The sequence below is a fragment of the Dipodomys merriami genome, unplaced genomic scaffold (assembly GCF_024711535.1).
Source record: "Dipodomys merriami isolate MVZ:Mamm:240054 unplaced genomic scaffold, mDipMer1.0.p SCAF_50, whole genome shotgun sequence".
Classification (NCBI taxonomy): domain Eukaryota; kingdom Metazoa; phylum Chordata; class Mammalia; order Rodentia; family Heteromyidae; genus Dipodomys; species Dipodomys merriami.
In genome coordinates, this window is record NW_027206069.1 from 9,332,576 (window position 1) to 9,347,123 (window position 14,548).

Consider the following 14,548-nt stretch of genomic DNA (forward strand, 5'->3'; position numbering starts at 1 on the left):
CTGGGCCTGCGCACTGTCCCTCAGCTCTTTAGCTCAAGGCTAGCGCTCTACCACTTGAGCCACAGTGCCACTTCCAGCTTTCTTTTTGCGTATGTGGTGCTGAGGAATCGAACCCAGGGCCTCATGCATGCAAGGCAAGCGCTCTACCACTGAGCCACCTTCCCAGCCCCACTTTTATATTTTATTGAGGCAAGTGCCAAGTAAACTTAATTATTGAGTATTTATTTGATTGAATATATAGGAGTTAAATTTATAATATTTAATTTTCTCTTTTTCATTTTGGATCCCATACTAATAAATCATTTATCTATTTTATTCAGATATTGTTCAGGGGAAAAAAAGTTACAATATCTACTGTGGTTTAGATGTGGCTTTAGTGTGTCCCCCAGTGCAGAGATAACAAGGAAGCCCTCTGTATACAAGAAAAATTTAGCTCACACCTGCAATCCCAACTACTCAGGAGGCTGAGGTCTTGGAGGATGAAGGTTCAAAGCCAGCTCAGGCAGAAAAGTCTATGAGGTTACAATCTCCAAAATAGCCAGTAAGTGTGTGTGTGTGTATGGGTCACACTTTATGAAATTGTGTAGCCTCCCATACACATGTCCTCAATAGACTGAACCACATAAGGGGAGAGACCTGCCTTGTTCATTTTTTTTCCCAGTTCAATGTAGGTCCAATGCCAGTGGCTAGTGCTTATAATCCCAACTACTCAGGACACTGAGATGAGGATCACAGTCCCAATTAACCAACAAAAAGGCAAAGTGGAGGTGTAGGTCAAAGGATAGAGCACTAGCCTTGAATGACAAAGCCAAACCAAAGCTCCAGGCCCTGAGTTCAAGCCCTACTAGTACCAGTATAAACATACTGGTTTCAAGGTGCAAGATGTACAAGTTTCCTACCCTTGAGCTTAATCAAATCCTCTTCTAAGACAGACATTTTAGTTCCACCTGATGCTTCATCTTCAGGGCTAGAACATCCTGGCAACAGTGTTGGATTTTTATCTTCACAATGCAACTTTTCTTTCTGCCGGTACTGGGGTTTCAACTCAACAGGCTCACAATTACTTTTCTGGCACTTTATCATTTAAGCCATTCCTCCAGCACAGTTTTGTGCTAGTTAATTGGAGATGGGAGTTTTTTTGACTTTTCTGCCCAGGTTAGATTCAAGCTGCAGTCCTCCAGAGCTCAGTGCCCTGAGTAGTGAGGCTTACAGGCCTGAGCCACCAGTGCCCAGCTCATAATGCAACTTTTTCTTTTTCTTTTTGGTGCTAGTCCTGAGGCTTTAACTCAGGGCCTGAGTGCTGTCCCTGAACTTCTTTTGTTCATGACTAGCACTTTATCACTTCAGTCAGAGCTCCAGTTCTGGCTTTTTGTGGTAGTTTGTTGGAGATAAGAGCCTCAGTCTTTGCTGCCTGGGCTGACTTCAAATTATCTTTAAATTTCAGCCTACTGAGTAATTAGGATTACAGGTGTGAGCCACTGTGCTGGGCCTACAATGCAACTTAATATCAGGCCTTGACACTGGAACCTGAATTTCCTAGTATGTATAATAGGAAAATGAATCCATTAATGATTGGTACATTAAATTGGTTAGTATGTAGCATTTACAAGATTCTCTAGTTTATACTAAAGCCTTAGGTAAAAAAAAAAAAATTTTACTGCAGAAAAAGTCCTAAATATTTTAACACAAGTTTGAGGTATTGAGAGGATGCAGTAATGGCTTTTCCTCTAATGGGGTTTTCCGTGGGGGAGGACAAAGAAGATGTTAAATGCATGTAATTGGGCACCGTGGCTCATGACTGTAATCCTAGCTTCTCAGGAAGCTTAGATCTGAGGATCACAGCTCAAAGCTGGCCCTGGCTGTAAAGTCCATAAGATTTACCTGGGATTAACCACCACCAAGCTGAAAGCAGAGCTATGGCTTCTGTGGGGGAGGGCTGGTCTTGAGCAAAAAAGCTCAGAGATAGTGCCCAGGCCCCAAGTTCAAGCCTCAAGACGGACACACACACACACACACACACACACACACACTAATTACGTATAGATAAGCAAAATGTACTTAGTAAAGCTGAAAGGAAAAAAGAACATAGAACCTAGCTGGTTGATCCTCATGCACTCCCCTGGAAACCAAAGAATGTATGGCACTGGGTGGAAGGCGGAAGAGAGCTCCTCCGGACGGCAGGTGGCACTGCAGCACCACGCACGTAGCCCGGTAACAGGCAAGGGAGGCGCACACTACGGTCACGTGCCTCCGCATTGATTTCCCACCCCCGCCCCCCTCAACCCTTTCCAGGCATTCACGCGCTCTTCGCACCACGTGACTCACTTCCTCAGGCACGATTGGCCTGTGCGAAGCACGTGGGCGGGGCGGGCCGGCCGGGGGCGGAGCTGAGGGGCTGCTTCGGCACGGGGGGCCGTTGGCTCCAGACAAATAAATATGGAGTCCATCTTCCACGAGAAAGTAAGTGTCCGCGTTCGGCGGGGGCCCTTCCGCGGCGCGGTGACGGGCGTGGGCTGCCGATCGCTGTCCACGGAGCGTGGGGTGGGGCCCGAGGCTCCCGGATCTGGTCCTTGCGGGGCGAGGGGCGCCACCCTCCTCGGGCGGGGGACCTTCCCCGACGCCTCGGCTCGCAGCCTTGGCCGTGCTGCTGGTGTCCGGAGGTAGAGGGTCGGCCCGGGGGCGTGTCGGAGGCGGCGCCCGGGGGGCTCGCGCGGGCGGGGGGCGGGGGGACTGCCGCGTCCTCCCCGCTTTCCTCCGGTCTTGGTTGGAGTCGCCCTCCCGGGAGCCTTCCCGGCTCCTCCGCCCCGGGGCCCGTCCGACCCGGGGTAGAATCAACTTTTCTTTCTGGGCCCCTCAGTTCTATCATGGAATCTCCCACGCACTCAGATCTTTGGGGATGTGGTTCCTGATCTTCCACCCCGGTTCCTGTCCCTCCCGAGGGCGGAGACCTCGGCTCGCCCCTCCTAGGGCCTGGCATCTAGGAAGTGCAGTGGGAAACTTTCCCCGGGCGCCCCCAAAGCAGGGACGTCGTCTTGAGCGTTGTTTTTATCCGGGGTGCGGGGAGGGGGGGAGGAGATGTGTGTTTGGTTTGGGGATTGCCATCTTTTCGCGATCGGGAAGCCAGCTTTGCTTTTTCTGTAGTTAGGAATGGACTGGAATAATGTGTAGTTGTGATCGGCCTCACCTGTTACGGACTTCCCTGACCACACACTCAGAGATACCACCGTTGATGGCATCTTGAGAAACTGGTCTGGAATCAAGTACAATCATCCTGCCATTTGGGTGTGAGTGAAATCTTCCTCAAGATGGCTTTTGCATATGGTATCTGATTTCCTAATAGTTTTCATAAAGTTTAGACGAGGCTATTACTTAATCAAAACAAAGAGTTTTTGTTTAGTTAAGTACTTATGAAAGAGCATTTATCCAAGATATTTAAAAACACAAAGACAAAAGGAGCACAGTATGTATGTGTAATGTAAATCCAAATAAATTGCTAAATAAGTTCTGGGATTTTTTTTTCTTCCTTTGGTGTTGGGGAGGTCAGATAGGGTTATACTATGTAGCCCAGGCTGGCAACAAACTCTTGATTCTCTTGTCTCAGCTGGGATTACAGGATGTAGCACAGTATCTGGAGAAATGAAGTGTTTTTAAGAAGGTGTTTCAGAACGTTTGGGATTTGATTTATTAATTGACAAGGTATCTAGTCCATGGTGGCCTGGAATTGGCAATCAGCCTGACTCCTAAGTGTTGGGATTACAGGTTTGTGTCACACCTGATGTGTGTCTGTAAGTGAATCATATTTCTTTCTGAGAATATGCCAGTAATAGGACTTGAAGCACTCTTGCTGGGCCTTTCGTGCTCACTGCTGGCACTCTACCATTTGAGCCATGCTTCCACTTTTGACTTTTTGTTGGTTATTTGGAAATGGGTCTCAAGGATTTGTCTACCAGGGCCAACTTTGATACTTAGATTTCAGCCTCCTGAATAGCTAGAATTGTAAACATGAGCCACTTGTTCCCAACTCCGTGTATTTCTAATTCTCAAAGGCTTTGATATAGACTCACATTCCATTGTGGAAAACTGAACACATTCTATACAACTTCGTGAGATTTATACACTGTATTTTCAACAGTATTCATTGTAATTCTTCTAGACAGCAGAAGATAACTTACTGAACCAAAGTATAAAAAGCAAGGTGCTAGCTTAATGAAAGTCTACTTACCAAAGGAAGTGACTCTCACATGGTGCTTCATAACTCTAAGCCTGCAACTCAAGAGGCTGAGATAGGAAGATCACAGTTCAAAGCCAGCCTGGACAAGAAAAGTCTGTGAAACTCTTTATCTCCAACTAAGCACCAAAAGGAAAAATCTGGAAATGCAGCTATGGCTCAACTGGTAGAGCACTTTTAGCAAAAAAGCTCAGTGACAGTGCCCAGGCTCTGAGTTCAGGCCCAGGTCCAGCACACAAAAAAGTCACTCTCAATTTTCAGCATACGTAAGGCACCAAGAATGGTAGTTCAGGTAGGAGGATTATAGTCACAGGAAGATCCTGGGGGTGTGGTTCAAGTGGTAGATTCCTGCTTAGGAGGCTCTGCACCCTGAAAAATAAGTTTCTTGAGCATCTAAGCTGTATGTGGTATTCTTTGCTTATAGTAAACAACTTTTCTAGAAGTGCTTGAAGGCTTTGCAGTTCTTACACATCTATCTCATTCTCATTTGGGTATGTGTGTGGGGGGGTTCCTCCAATTGTCTAAATATATTTTAAAAAGAAACATTTTTAGCCATTGGGAAAGTTGAATTTGGTACAGAGATTGGGCTTTACTAATTCCTGACTTAAACCCTAATACTAACTGCCTAGTATCTGTTTAGTTTTGTGAGCACTGACATTCTTGGTCTGGTGCCTGCTTTCTGTGGTTTCTGTGACCACTTCCATGACTGACTACTCTTGGTGCACTGTGTCTTTGGACCTGGTGCTTTTAATGTAATGTGAACTGTGAAGGAGTACCATGAAAAGATTTTTTAAAAATGCTAGATATTGATTTTGGGACATCCTATGCCTGTTGGTGACTGCTAGCTTCTAGACATCTTCAGTATGCTTGGGGTTTAGGAAAAGCCAAATTCCAAGTAATTGACTTGAGGAGGTGGTAATAGCTAGACTTTGAAACATCTGCCTGCCTTTGAATCCCAGTTTCTGCCAATGTGATCCAAGACAGACAAGTTTACCTCTGTGCTGGTACTCTCCCTCTACAGTGTAAGGAGACAACAGGTCTACCTGAAAGCTGGTGTGTGTGTAGGAGACACCTGGCAGGCAGGGATCCAGAAATAATGGCTGATGCCTTACACAGACTTTTCTGCTTGCTAGCCCCATATTAAAGAGTGGGAGAAGGCTGGGGGTATAGTTCAGTAGTACAACACATGCACATGAACTTGGGTTCAATCCCTGGCACCAAAACCAAACAGAAAAAAAAGCTGAGGCATGGGAAAGCACTTAAGTATGAGGTGGAGACCAAGGCATCTTCTCCATCGTTATGAAATGACTTAAGGACTGTGACCTCTAGTTCCACTCGACTTATTACAAACTAGCTCATTTCTGAGAACACCTTTAGGGATCTGCCTGGTTTCTGCTATATGTAGTGTACCTCTGGGGTATTGGAACTAGTTGCAGGGTGGTGATTTGGTTTCAGTTCCCATTTGTGGTTTTATAAAATGTTTTGTTAGAGGTGGAAATTGTTTGATAGGTACAACATAATTATGTCTAGGCCAGAAATAATGGAATTTTCATACCACTGAACATTAACTAGAAGAGAGCTGGTTGCTCTTCAACTGGGTGAAATCTTTTTTTTTTTTTTTTTTTTTCCACCCCTTTGGTGCTGGGCCTGGGGCTTGAATTCAGGGCCTGGGAGCTAGCCGTCCCTGAGCTTTTTCTGCTCAAGGTTAGTGCTCTTCCATTTGAGCCACAGCTCCACTTCTAGCCTTTGTTGGGGGGGAGGGCTATAATTGGAAATAAGAGTCTCACAGATTCTCCTGCCTGGGCTGGCTTTGAACCATGATCCTCAGATCTCAGCTTCCCCAGTAACTAGGAGTACAACTGTGAGCTACTGGCACATGGCTCACTGGGTGAAATCTTGAAGAGGGCAGAGAGAGCAGGAGAGGGGAGAATAAAGTAGAAAAATGGATAATCAGGTAGGGCATTGTACAGTTTTCATTCATGTAAAATTTTATCTTGTGACAAAATGATTTTTAAATTGGCCTGAACAATTGGCTCTTGCCATTTATTAAATTATGTTAAAAGTGCAAAATTTCATATTTCTTCTAGTAATATAGTCTTATTTGTATTGAACAGGGTTGAATTTCAAGGGCTTATATCCTATAATTTAAAGCTAAGTCTTTAGTAAGAATGTTTTCTCAAATATTTGGATATTCCTATTTTGACATGATACTAGATACAGTGACCATAGTTCATTAGCTTCGAACTGAGGTATTTAATCTAACAGCGGGACAGTAAAATTTATTGTCACTGTTGCAGAAAACCCAGTCTGATAATCATAGTAGGTAGCACTTGATGTGTGAATACCTATATTTTAACACAAACCTTTTCTTAAATTCTGGCTGATTGATTTATTGATTGATATTTTTTCTGGTGCTGGTACCAGGGCTTGAACTAAATAAAGCCTCACACTCTTGCTAAGGGTTTTCTTTTTTTTTTTCTTTTTTCTTTTTTTCTTTTTTTTTTTTTTTGGGGGGGGGGGTCTGGTCGTGGGGTCTGAACTCTGGGCCTGGGCGCTGTCCCTCAGCTCTTCAGCTCAAGGCTAGCACTCTACCACTTGAGCCATTTGCTAAGGGTTTTCTAACAGCTGGTGCTATACCGCTTGAGCCAGGCCTCTAGACCAGAATTTGCTGGCTGATTGAAAACTGAGTCTCGTAGTCTTTTCTGCCTGGGCTGGCTTTTTGAACCTCAGTCCTCCAAGATAGCCTCCTGAGTAGCTACTATTACAAGCATCAGCTACCAGTGTGCTTACCATATTGTCTGATTTTTTTTTAATTACAAAATTAAATATAGCACATTTATTATAAGAGCTACATCTGAAAGCCTTGTTACACCCTTCTTCAGGTGTTAACTCTTCCTCCAGAGAAAATCTAATGCTGTTGATTCTGGTTACATGTTTTTGAATCTTTTTTTTTTTTTTTTTTTTTTTTTTGCCAGTCATGGTGCCTGAACTCTGGGTCTGGGCACTGTCCCTCAGCTCTTCAGCTCAAGGCTAGCACTCTACCACTTGAGCCACAGCATCACTTCCAGCTTTTTCTGCTTATGTGGTGCTGAGGAATCGAACCCAGGCCTCATATATGCAAGGCAAGCACTCTACCACTGAGCCACCTTCCCAGCCCCTGTTTTTGAATTTTTGTAAAGACTTTTTTTTTGGGGGGGGGGTCAGTCGTGGGGCTTGAACTCTGGGCCTGGGCACTGTCCCTGAGCTTTTCAGCTTAGAGCAAGTGCTTTACCACTTGAACCACAGCACCACTTCCAGGTTTCTGGTGGTTTATTGGAGAGAACAGTCTCATGGAATTTCCTGCCCTGTCTGGCTTTGAACCATGATCCTCAGATCTCAGCCTCCTGAGTAGCTAGGATTACAGGCATGAGCCACCAGTGCCTGGCAATGATGTATACTTTCTTGAGTTTTTTGTTTGTTTGTTTTTTTGGTCGGTCGTGGGGCTTGAACTCTGGGTCTGGGCACTGTCCCTCAGCTCTTTAGCTCAAGGCTAGCACTCTACCACTTGAGCCACAGCACCATTTCCAGTTTTCCAGTGGTTAATTGGAGAAAAGAGTCTCATGGACTTTCCTGCCCAGGCTGGCTTTGAACTGCCATCCTCAGATCTCAACTTCCTGAGTAGCTAGGATTACAGGCGTGAGCCACCAGTGCCTGGCTCAATGTTACCTTTTTATCCCATTGACATACCTGTACCCCACATCTGTTTCAACAACAGCATTTTGTTTCTAGGAAATTGATGAAGAATAATACTTATTTAGCAAGGTGTGCTCTTTGGGCCCACCGTCTTTTAGCTCCCATTGCGCAGAACAAATTGCATGATGTGGACAGGTTGCATGAAGAAGTAGACTTGACTGGGGAGAGAATGTAAAAGCCAGAGTTAACAGAAGGAAATATTCTCCCATCCTCTATTGTCCAAGGATCTGTGGTTCCAGGAAGGGGTCCCGTCCACCCATGATGCTCCCTTCTTTCCCTACAGTGTAGGAAAGCAATAGTTGGGAGGAGGAAGGTGGCAAGCTGCTCAGTGCCTGGCAGTCTGGATTTGGATTCGAGGTGCCGATTGTATGTGTATATGAAAGTCAGCAGAAGCCCCTGGGCCTGTGGAAAGTTGGTGCCTGGCCTGCATGGGGAGGAAGCCAGCTATCCCCTGGGGAACTGAGTTTGGATGCAAGTCCCTCTTGCTGGCTGTACAGGAGTGAGCTTGGGGTCAGTTTGGGACTGTTCTGTATGCTGTACTCTCCAGAATCTGCCGAGTTCAAAGAGAAAGAACCCCAGCTTTAGAGCCACAAATGTAACATGGGATGCAATTTTTCTCATCTGTATTAGCTCTTTGAAATGTGAAATTCCCAGGAACAAGCATTGAGACCAGATAATTGAGATGAGCTTGTTAAAAGAAGCAATGTTCTAGGGACTGAAACTCCCCCTCAGCATTAATAATTTCCCCTGGAATCCCCAAAGATGAATTTATTTTAGGTACTTAAAATTAGAAAGGCTAAATGGTTTTTATAGCACTGTTTCTTTCTAGTAATAAATGAGATTTGGTAAATGAAGTCCGTTTACTATGAATCATTATATTTTTGATCAGAGACAGTAGTTCAGTAGTTGTAGATTCACTAATAGTAGAACTGTTTAATGTTGTCAAGTACAGATGCATGTACCAAATGGTAATCAGGTTTGCCTCTGCAGGCAGTTTGGCTTGACTATATTTAAAAATGAATGGTCGATTATTTTAGAAGATACCATCCACAACTGCTTAATAAATCACACTTGAATGTTTTTCTTTTGGCAATACTAGCAAGAAGGCTCCCTTTGTGCTCAGCATTGCCTGAATAATCTATTGCAAGGAGAATATTTTAGCCCTGTGGAGTTATCTTCAATCGCCCATCAGCTGGATGAGGAAGAGAGGATAAGAATGGCAGAAGGTGGAGTAACCAGTGAAGACTATCGCTCCTTTCTACAGGTACTGATTATGTTGTTTAAAAAACGTTCATGCTATTTAGAAGAAGGGGGCTATTCTTCCTAGAGGGACGTTAATTAGAACTCTACTTTTGGCTTTGTAAATGAGAATGCACACCATGGTATTTTAAATAATAGACACTAATGACAGCTTTTATCCTTCCTGGTCTCCCATTACCCATCAAAATGAACAGCAGCCTTCTGGAAACATGGATGACAGTGGCTTTTTCTCCATTCAAGTAAGTATTCACCAGCATGTACTAAGTCTTCTTTGTGTGCCAAGCACTGGTTAAACTTAGTTTATAGTCGCTGTAATTATTATGCATGTGATTTTGAGGAGTTCCTCCCAGAAGCTGTGTACAGAGTGCACAATTTTACTAGATTTAGATACAGATAAGCAGGGGCATTAGGACTGTTGGATTTTCATTTTAGTGTAGGACTTGTAAAAATTACTTGTGAGAGTGAATATTTAATTTGTATCTGGAAGCTGCTAGTAATATTCTAGTAACGTTACAGTGTTTCAAGCTTACTATCTGTCAGGTAAATCATTACTTTTCATTTACATCAGCCCAGAAGGGTTTATTATAAGATACAGCTTTTTATGTGTCTGTGCTAGGGATCAACTCCAGGACCTCACACATGCTAGACATCCCATGTACGCTACCACTAATCCATACCTCCAGCCCCTGTAGTTCCCTTTTGATTCTGTTGTTGTTGTTGTTTTGCTACTGCTACTGAGATTTGAACTTAGACAAGCCTTGAGCTCTTGCTTGGCTTTCTTGCGTATAGCTGATACTCTACCACTTGAGCCACACCTCTAGTTCAGCATTTTGCTAGTTAATTGGAGATGGAGTCTCATGAACTGTTTGGCCTGGACTGCCTTCAAACTGTGATCGTCTAGGTCTCAGCTTCTAAGTAGCTCAGATGATAGGCATGGGATGATAGCCACTGGCTCCCAGGCTGGTTGTTTATTCATTTATTTACTTTTACAGAACTTGTACATGTTAGGCAGTCACTCACATGTTAGGCAGTTATTTATATATTGGGATGTTCTTTATGTGTGGATGTTTGATTCTATCAGTCTGGGGTGTACCCACACTTTTTTTAGTACCTCCCTTGTAGACCTCACTTCTGTACCTGTGTGTCTTCGCTGACATTACACTGTCTCCCCTCCTAGACTTGTCATTCCCAGCAGTACCTCTCAGTGCTTCACGGTGTTGGTCAGTGGTGAGGGCCACAGCAGCTGGCTTGAGATCAGAGACCAGAGTTGACCCAGCTCTTGTCATGTCCTATATGTATGGTGTTGCTCTTGGTAGAAGTTTCTGTTTGCCATAACCTCTCCTTTACTTTTTGTCTGTGCTTGTAGCTGGTTTGCTTTGCTTTCTTTATTGGCTTGTCTGGAGGGTAGTGAATTTTTACAAATTTCCCTGTCATTTACACAGTTTAAAATAATTGGGTTTGCCTTTTCTTCTACAGATTAACAGCTTATAATTATAGAATTCTGAAGTGGATGGAATCTTCCATTTAAATCCTCAGGGAGAACTTGTTTTTTACTTGTCATGTCATTACTGGCATTGTAAATAGTTGGTATCTGCAGTTGACATGTAGATTTTTTAAATCAGTTTTATCTAGGAATTGTGTTTTTTGGGAAGTCTTGGAAACCTGGTATAAATAGCATTCTTTCAAGTACACTTGGGTCAATTATGGATTTAGTGATTTAACTTTGTAGATATACTTTTAGAACCATAGCTTTTTAGGTCAATTCACACATGATGTATAATTGTATATACAATTAATATGGCTATACTTCAGTTTGGATTGAAAAGTTGTTTATAGCTCATGAAAAGTTGCTTTTTTGTTTTGTTTTTTTCTTTAACAGGTTATAAGCAATGCCTTGAAAGTCTGGGGTTTAGAACTAATCCTGTTCAACAGTCCAGAGTATCAGAGGCTCAGGATTGATCCTATGTAAGATTTTTTTTTTAAGTTGGTTTTTTTTTTCCTTTTTCTATATTTCTTTTTGAAGTTTGATTTTTTTAAAGCTATAATTTCTGAATGAAGAACAAGTAAAGTTTCAATGCTTTTGTTTTGATGTTGGCTGTTCATTCTTTCTGACTTTCCTATTTCATCTCTTCGGTGTGCTTTCTGAGCATCTATGGGCAACACTTCCTAACTCCCACTATTTGTGGCAGCATAGAACTGATTTCTCAGTGGTATGGGTGGCTGTCATTTGACACAGTATCACTAAACTGTGCAGAGAGCTTTATACAGTTACAGTGTTGTGCCAGGGCTTATACTCAGTGCCAGGGCCTGACACTCTTTCTGGGATTTTTCACTCACAGCTGGTGCTCTACTATTTGAGCCATGCCTCCACTTCTAGCTTTTTGCTGGTTAATTGGAGATAAGAGTCTCCTGGATTTGTCTACCTGAAATGGCTTCAAACTTCTGTTCTCAGATCTCAGCTTTCTGAGTAGCTAGGATTATAGAGATGAGCTTCCAGAGCCTTGGCTGTGTGTGATTTTTCTCTTAAAAAAAAAAAATCAATGGTACTTAACCATTATCAAAAAATTTGTGTAATACTTGCTAGTAGACACAATAAATGAATATGAACTCATAATATTCCAACTTAATATTGTGTATTTTTTTTCTAGAAATGAAAGATCATTTATATGCAATTATAAAGAACACTGGTTTACAGTTAGAAAATTAGGAAAACAGGTAATATTTTTCCACCTTTCTCATCTTTTTTCCCATTCTGTATATTCTACTTGAAACTAAAATGTAAGGATTAGTACCTTTAAAATGAAACTGATCAGTGGTGTGTTGGCATGGATTCAGTCATGTGTTTTATCTCTGGTGCTGAGGATAGAATCCAGGGTCTCATATGCTAAACACACACTCTACCACTGAGCTATGTCTATAGGCCAGTGTCAATATGGGCAGATAGAATTTTGCTATTTTAAAAGATAATTATCAGAAGAGAGATATAATGTCAGGTTTCTGACAGATACCTTTGTGGAAGCCATCTATAACTTGTGCCATAATAAAAATTTGATAAGACAGTTCAGCTATGGCCACATTGAAGTGCATTTTTTTTGTGATGAGTGTGCTTTGTCAGTGATCACAATTACAAGTGTGTATTTAGTATAGTACCATCACAAAAGCTTCATCAGGCATACGTGGAAACAATCAACTATGTTTGTGTTTATATAAAAAGATTACTCACATCATTCCAAAAATGCTGTACATCTACATGGAATACATGTAGTATAAACCACGGAATATGTCTTGAGCAAGCTTTTTTTTTGTAATTGAATAAAGTCTTTTTACTAGAATTGTACATCTTCAGTAGAAGGTTATTGGAAACCAGCTTGTACAATAAAAAGGAATGAATTGTTGACACATAGAATAACCTGGGTCAGTCTCAGGGTAATTATATTGAATGGAGCCAGACACAAAGTCCTGCCTGCCATATGGTTCCATTTACTTAAAAGTCCAACGAATGAAACTAACTTATATAACGAGGAAGCAGACTGAGGCTGTGAAGGGATAAGGACAATGAGGAGAAATGAAGTGCAGGCCTACAGAGGGGCACCAAGGTTTCCAGGCTGTGGTGAATGTATTCACAAATTCATGGGTGTATACAAATGTTAAAATATTTCAGACTGTATACTTGAAATATGTGTGGTATATTGCATGTCAGTTATGTCCCAACAAAACTGCTCTAGTAAATCAAATAAAAAGCAAAAAAGAAAATAAAGTCAAGAATGCATTGAGTGAAATCAGTAAAAGAGAATTCAAAAATTAAAAACCATGCTGTTATCTTTTAAGTCACTGGCAGCCACCTGGAAGTAGTATTATCTTATGTGATTATTGCTTGGGACTATTGGTTAGCAAAGTCCTGCCCTTTATCCCTGCACCAAAATCCACAGTTTTTTCTTGAAGTCTTCAGAGGAGCTAAGACTATAAGGAGATGGCTTATAGAAACCAGATTAGAGTCAGCCGAAGTGACAAATGACAAGGCAGAAGATAACCCAGATTATTTAACCACTTTGGCTTTAAGAAACTGTGATCCAGTTTCTTAAAAAAAAAAATTCAATGAATTTTTTCATTTATTTATTGAATCTTTTTCATTTGAATTTTTTCATTTATTTTTGCCAGTCCTACGGCTTGAACTCAGGGCCTGAGCACTGTCCCTGAGCTTCTTTTGCTGAAGGCTAGCACTCTACCACAGGAGCCACAGCACCACTTCTGGCTTTTTCTGTTTATGTGGTCCTTAGGGATCAAACTCAGGACTTCATGCATACTAGGCAAGCACTCTACCACTAAGCTACATTCCCAGCCCCTGACCACTGGATTTTTAAGGTCTGAAGATTTTTTTTTTTGGGGGGTCCAGTTGTGGGGCCTTGAACACTGGGCCTGGGCACTGTCCCTCAGCTCTTCAGCTCAAGGCTAGCGCTCTACCACTTGAGCCACAGCGCCACTTCCGGCTTTTTTTTTTTTTTTTTTTTTTGCTTATGTGGTGCTGAGGAATCGAACCCAGGGCCTCAGGCATGCAAGGCAAGCGCTCTACCACTGAGCCACCTTCCCAGCCCAAGGTCTGAAGATTTTGATTTCATACATTCCTTTGTATTGACTTGTTGAGAAACTTACATGTTGTACTTTGAAACTTTTAAATGTTTCGCTCTTCAAAATTGATTTCCACATTTTCAGTGAATTGATCTTTGATAAGGACGGATGTCAAATTTTGCTTTGTTTACCTTTGTTCTGGATTTATATTTGTTAAAAGGGTATTTTGCACTTTAGCTTGTTTCTGTGAAAAAAGTATTACAGGTGGTATGAAAATCTAGGGAAAATAATTGCTCCCCATGTTGACAATAACTTTGGAAACTGTGTCTGTGGTTATGAGGATAGCTGTCAGATGGTGGCTCAGTGCTGTTTATCGCCATGTGGTGCTCTTCAGTGGTCTTACGGAAGTGAACTGGTGATTATCCTGGTCTCTTCTGGGTACCTGACATTCTCACAATTGCAGTGTTTTAACTAACATCACCAGTAGCCAGAAAAGTATGTAGTGGTCCTTTTTCCCATACCAATTGGACAGACAGTTTGGAGAAAGAGTTAATGATACTTTCAATAAAGACATTTAGAGGTACTAGCAGTTACTGTACGTGGGGAGGATTTAAAATTTATGACTTTTTTTTTTGTCGGTTGTGGGGCTTGAACTCTGGGCCTGGACGTTGTCCCTCAGCTCTTCAGGTCAGAGTGAGCACTCTACCACTTGAGCTACAGTGCCACTTCCAGTTTTCTAGTGGTTTATTGGAGATAGGAGTC

The 14,548-nt window shown here is 42.3% G+C and overlaps 1 protein-coding gene across 6 annotated transcripts in view; it reads left to right on the forward strand.

Moving 5' to 3' along the window:
* Positions 1-2,359: 2,359 nt before the first annotated feature.
* The window catches only part of LOC138810506 (ataxin-3), a 36,070-nt gene continuing 23,881 nt past the window's right edge, over positions 2,360-14,548 (forward strand). For 2 of the 6 annotated variants that reach the window (XM_069997710.1, XM_069997711.1), the window contains exons 1-5: positions 2,360-2,460; positions 9,060-9,224; positions 9,415-9,459; positions 11,100-11,185; positions 11,869-11,935. In XM_069997710.1, coding sequence (XP_069853811.1) covers positions 2,437-2,460; positions 9,060-9,224; positions 9,415-9,459; positions 11,100-11,185; positions 11,869-11,935 — 387 coding nt within the window. In that variant the 5' untranslated portion in view covers positions 2,360-2,436. Of the gene's footprint in view, positions 2,461-3,141; positions 3,283-9,059; positions 9,225-9,414; positions 9,460-11,099; positions 11,186-11,868; positions 11,936-14,548 lie in introns of all 6 variants that reach the window. The other 4 variants (XM_069997714.1, XM_069997715.1, XM_069997713.1 and 1 more) reach the window with 3 other exon arrangements.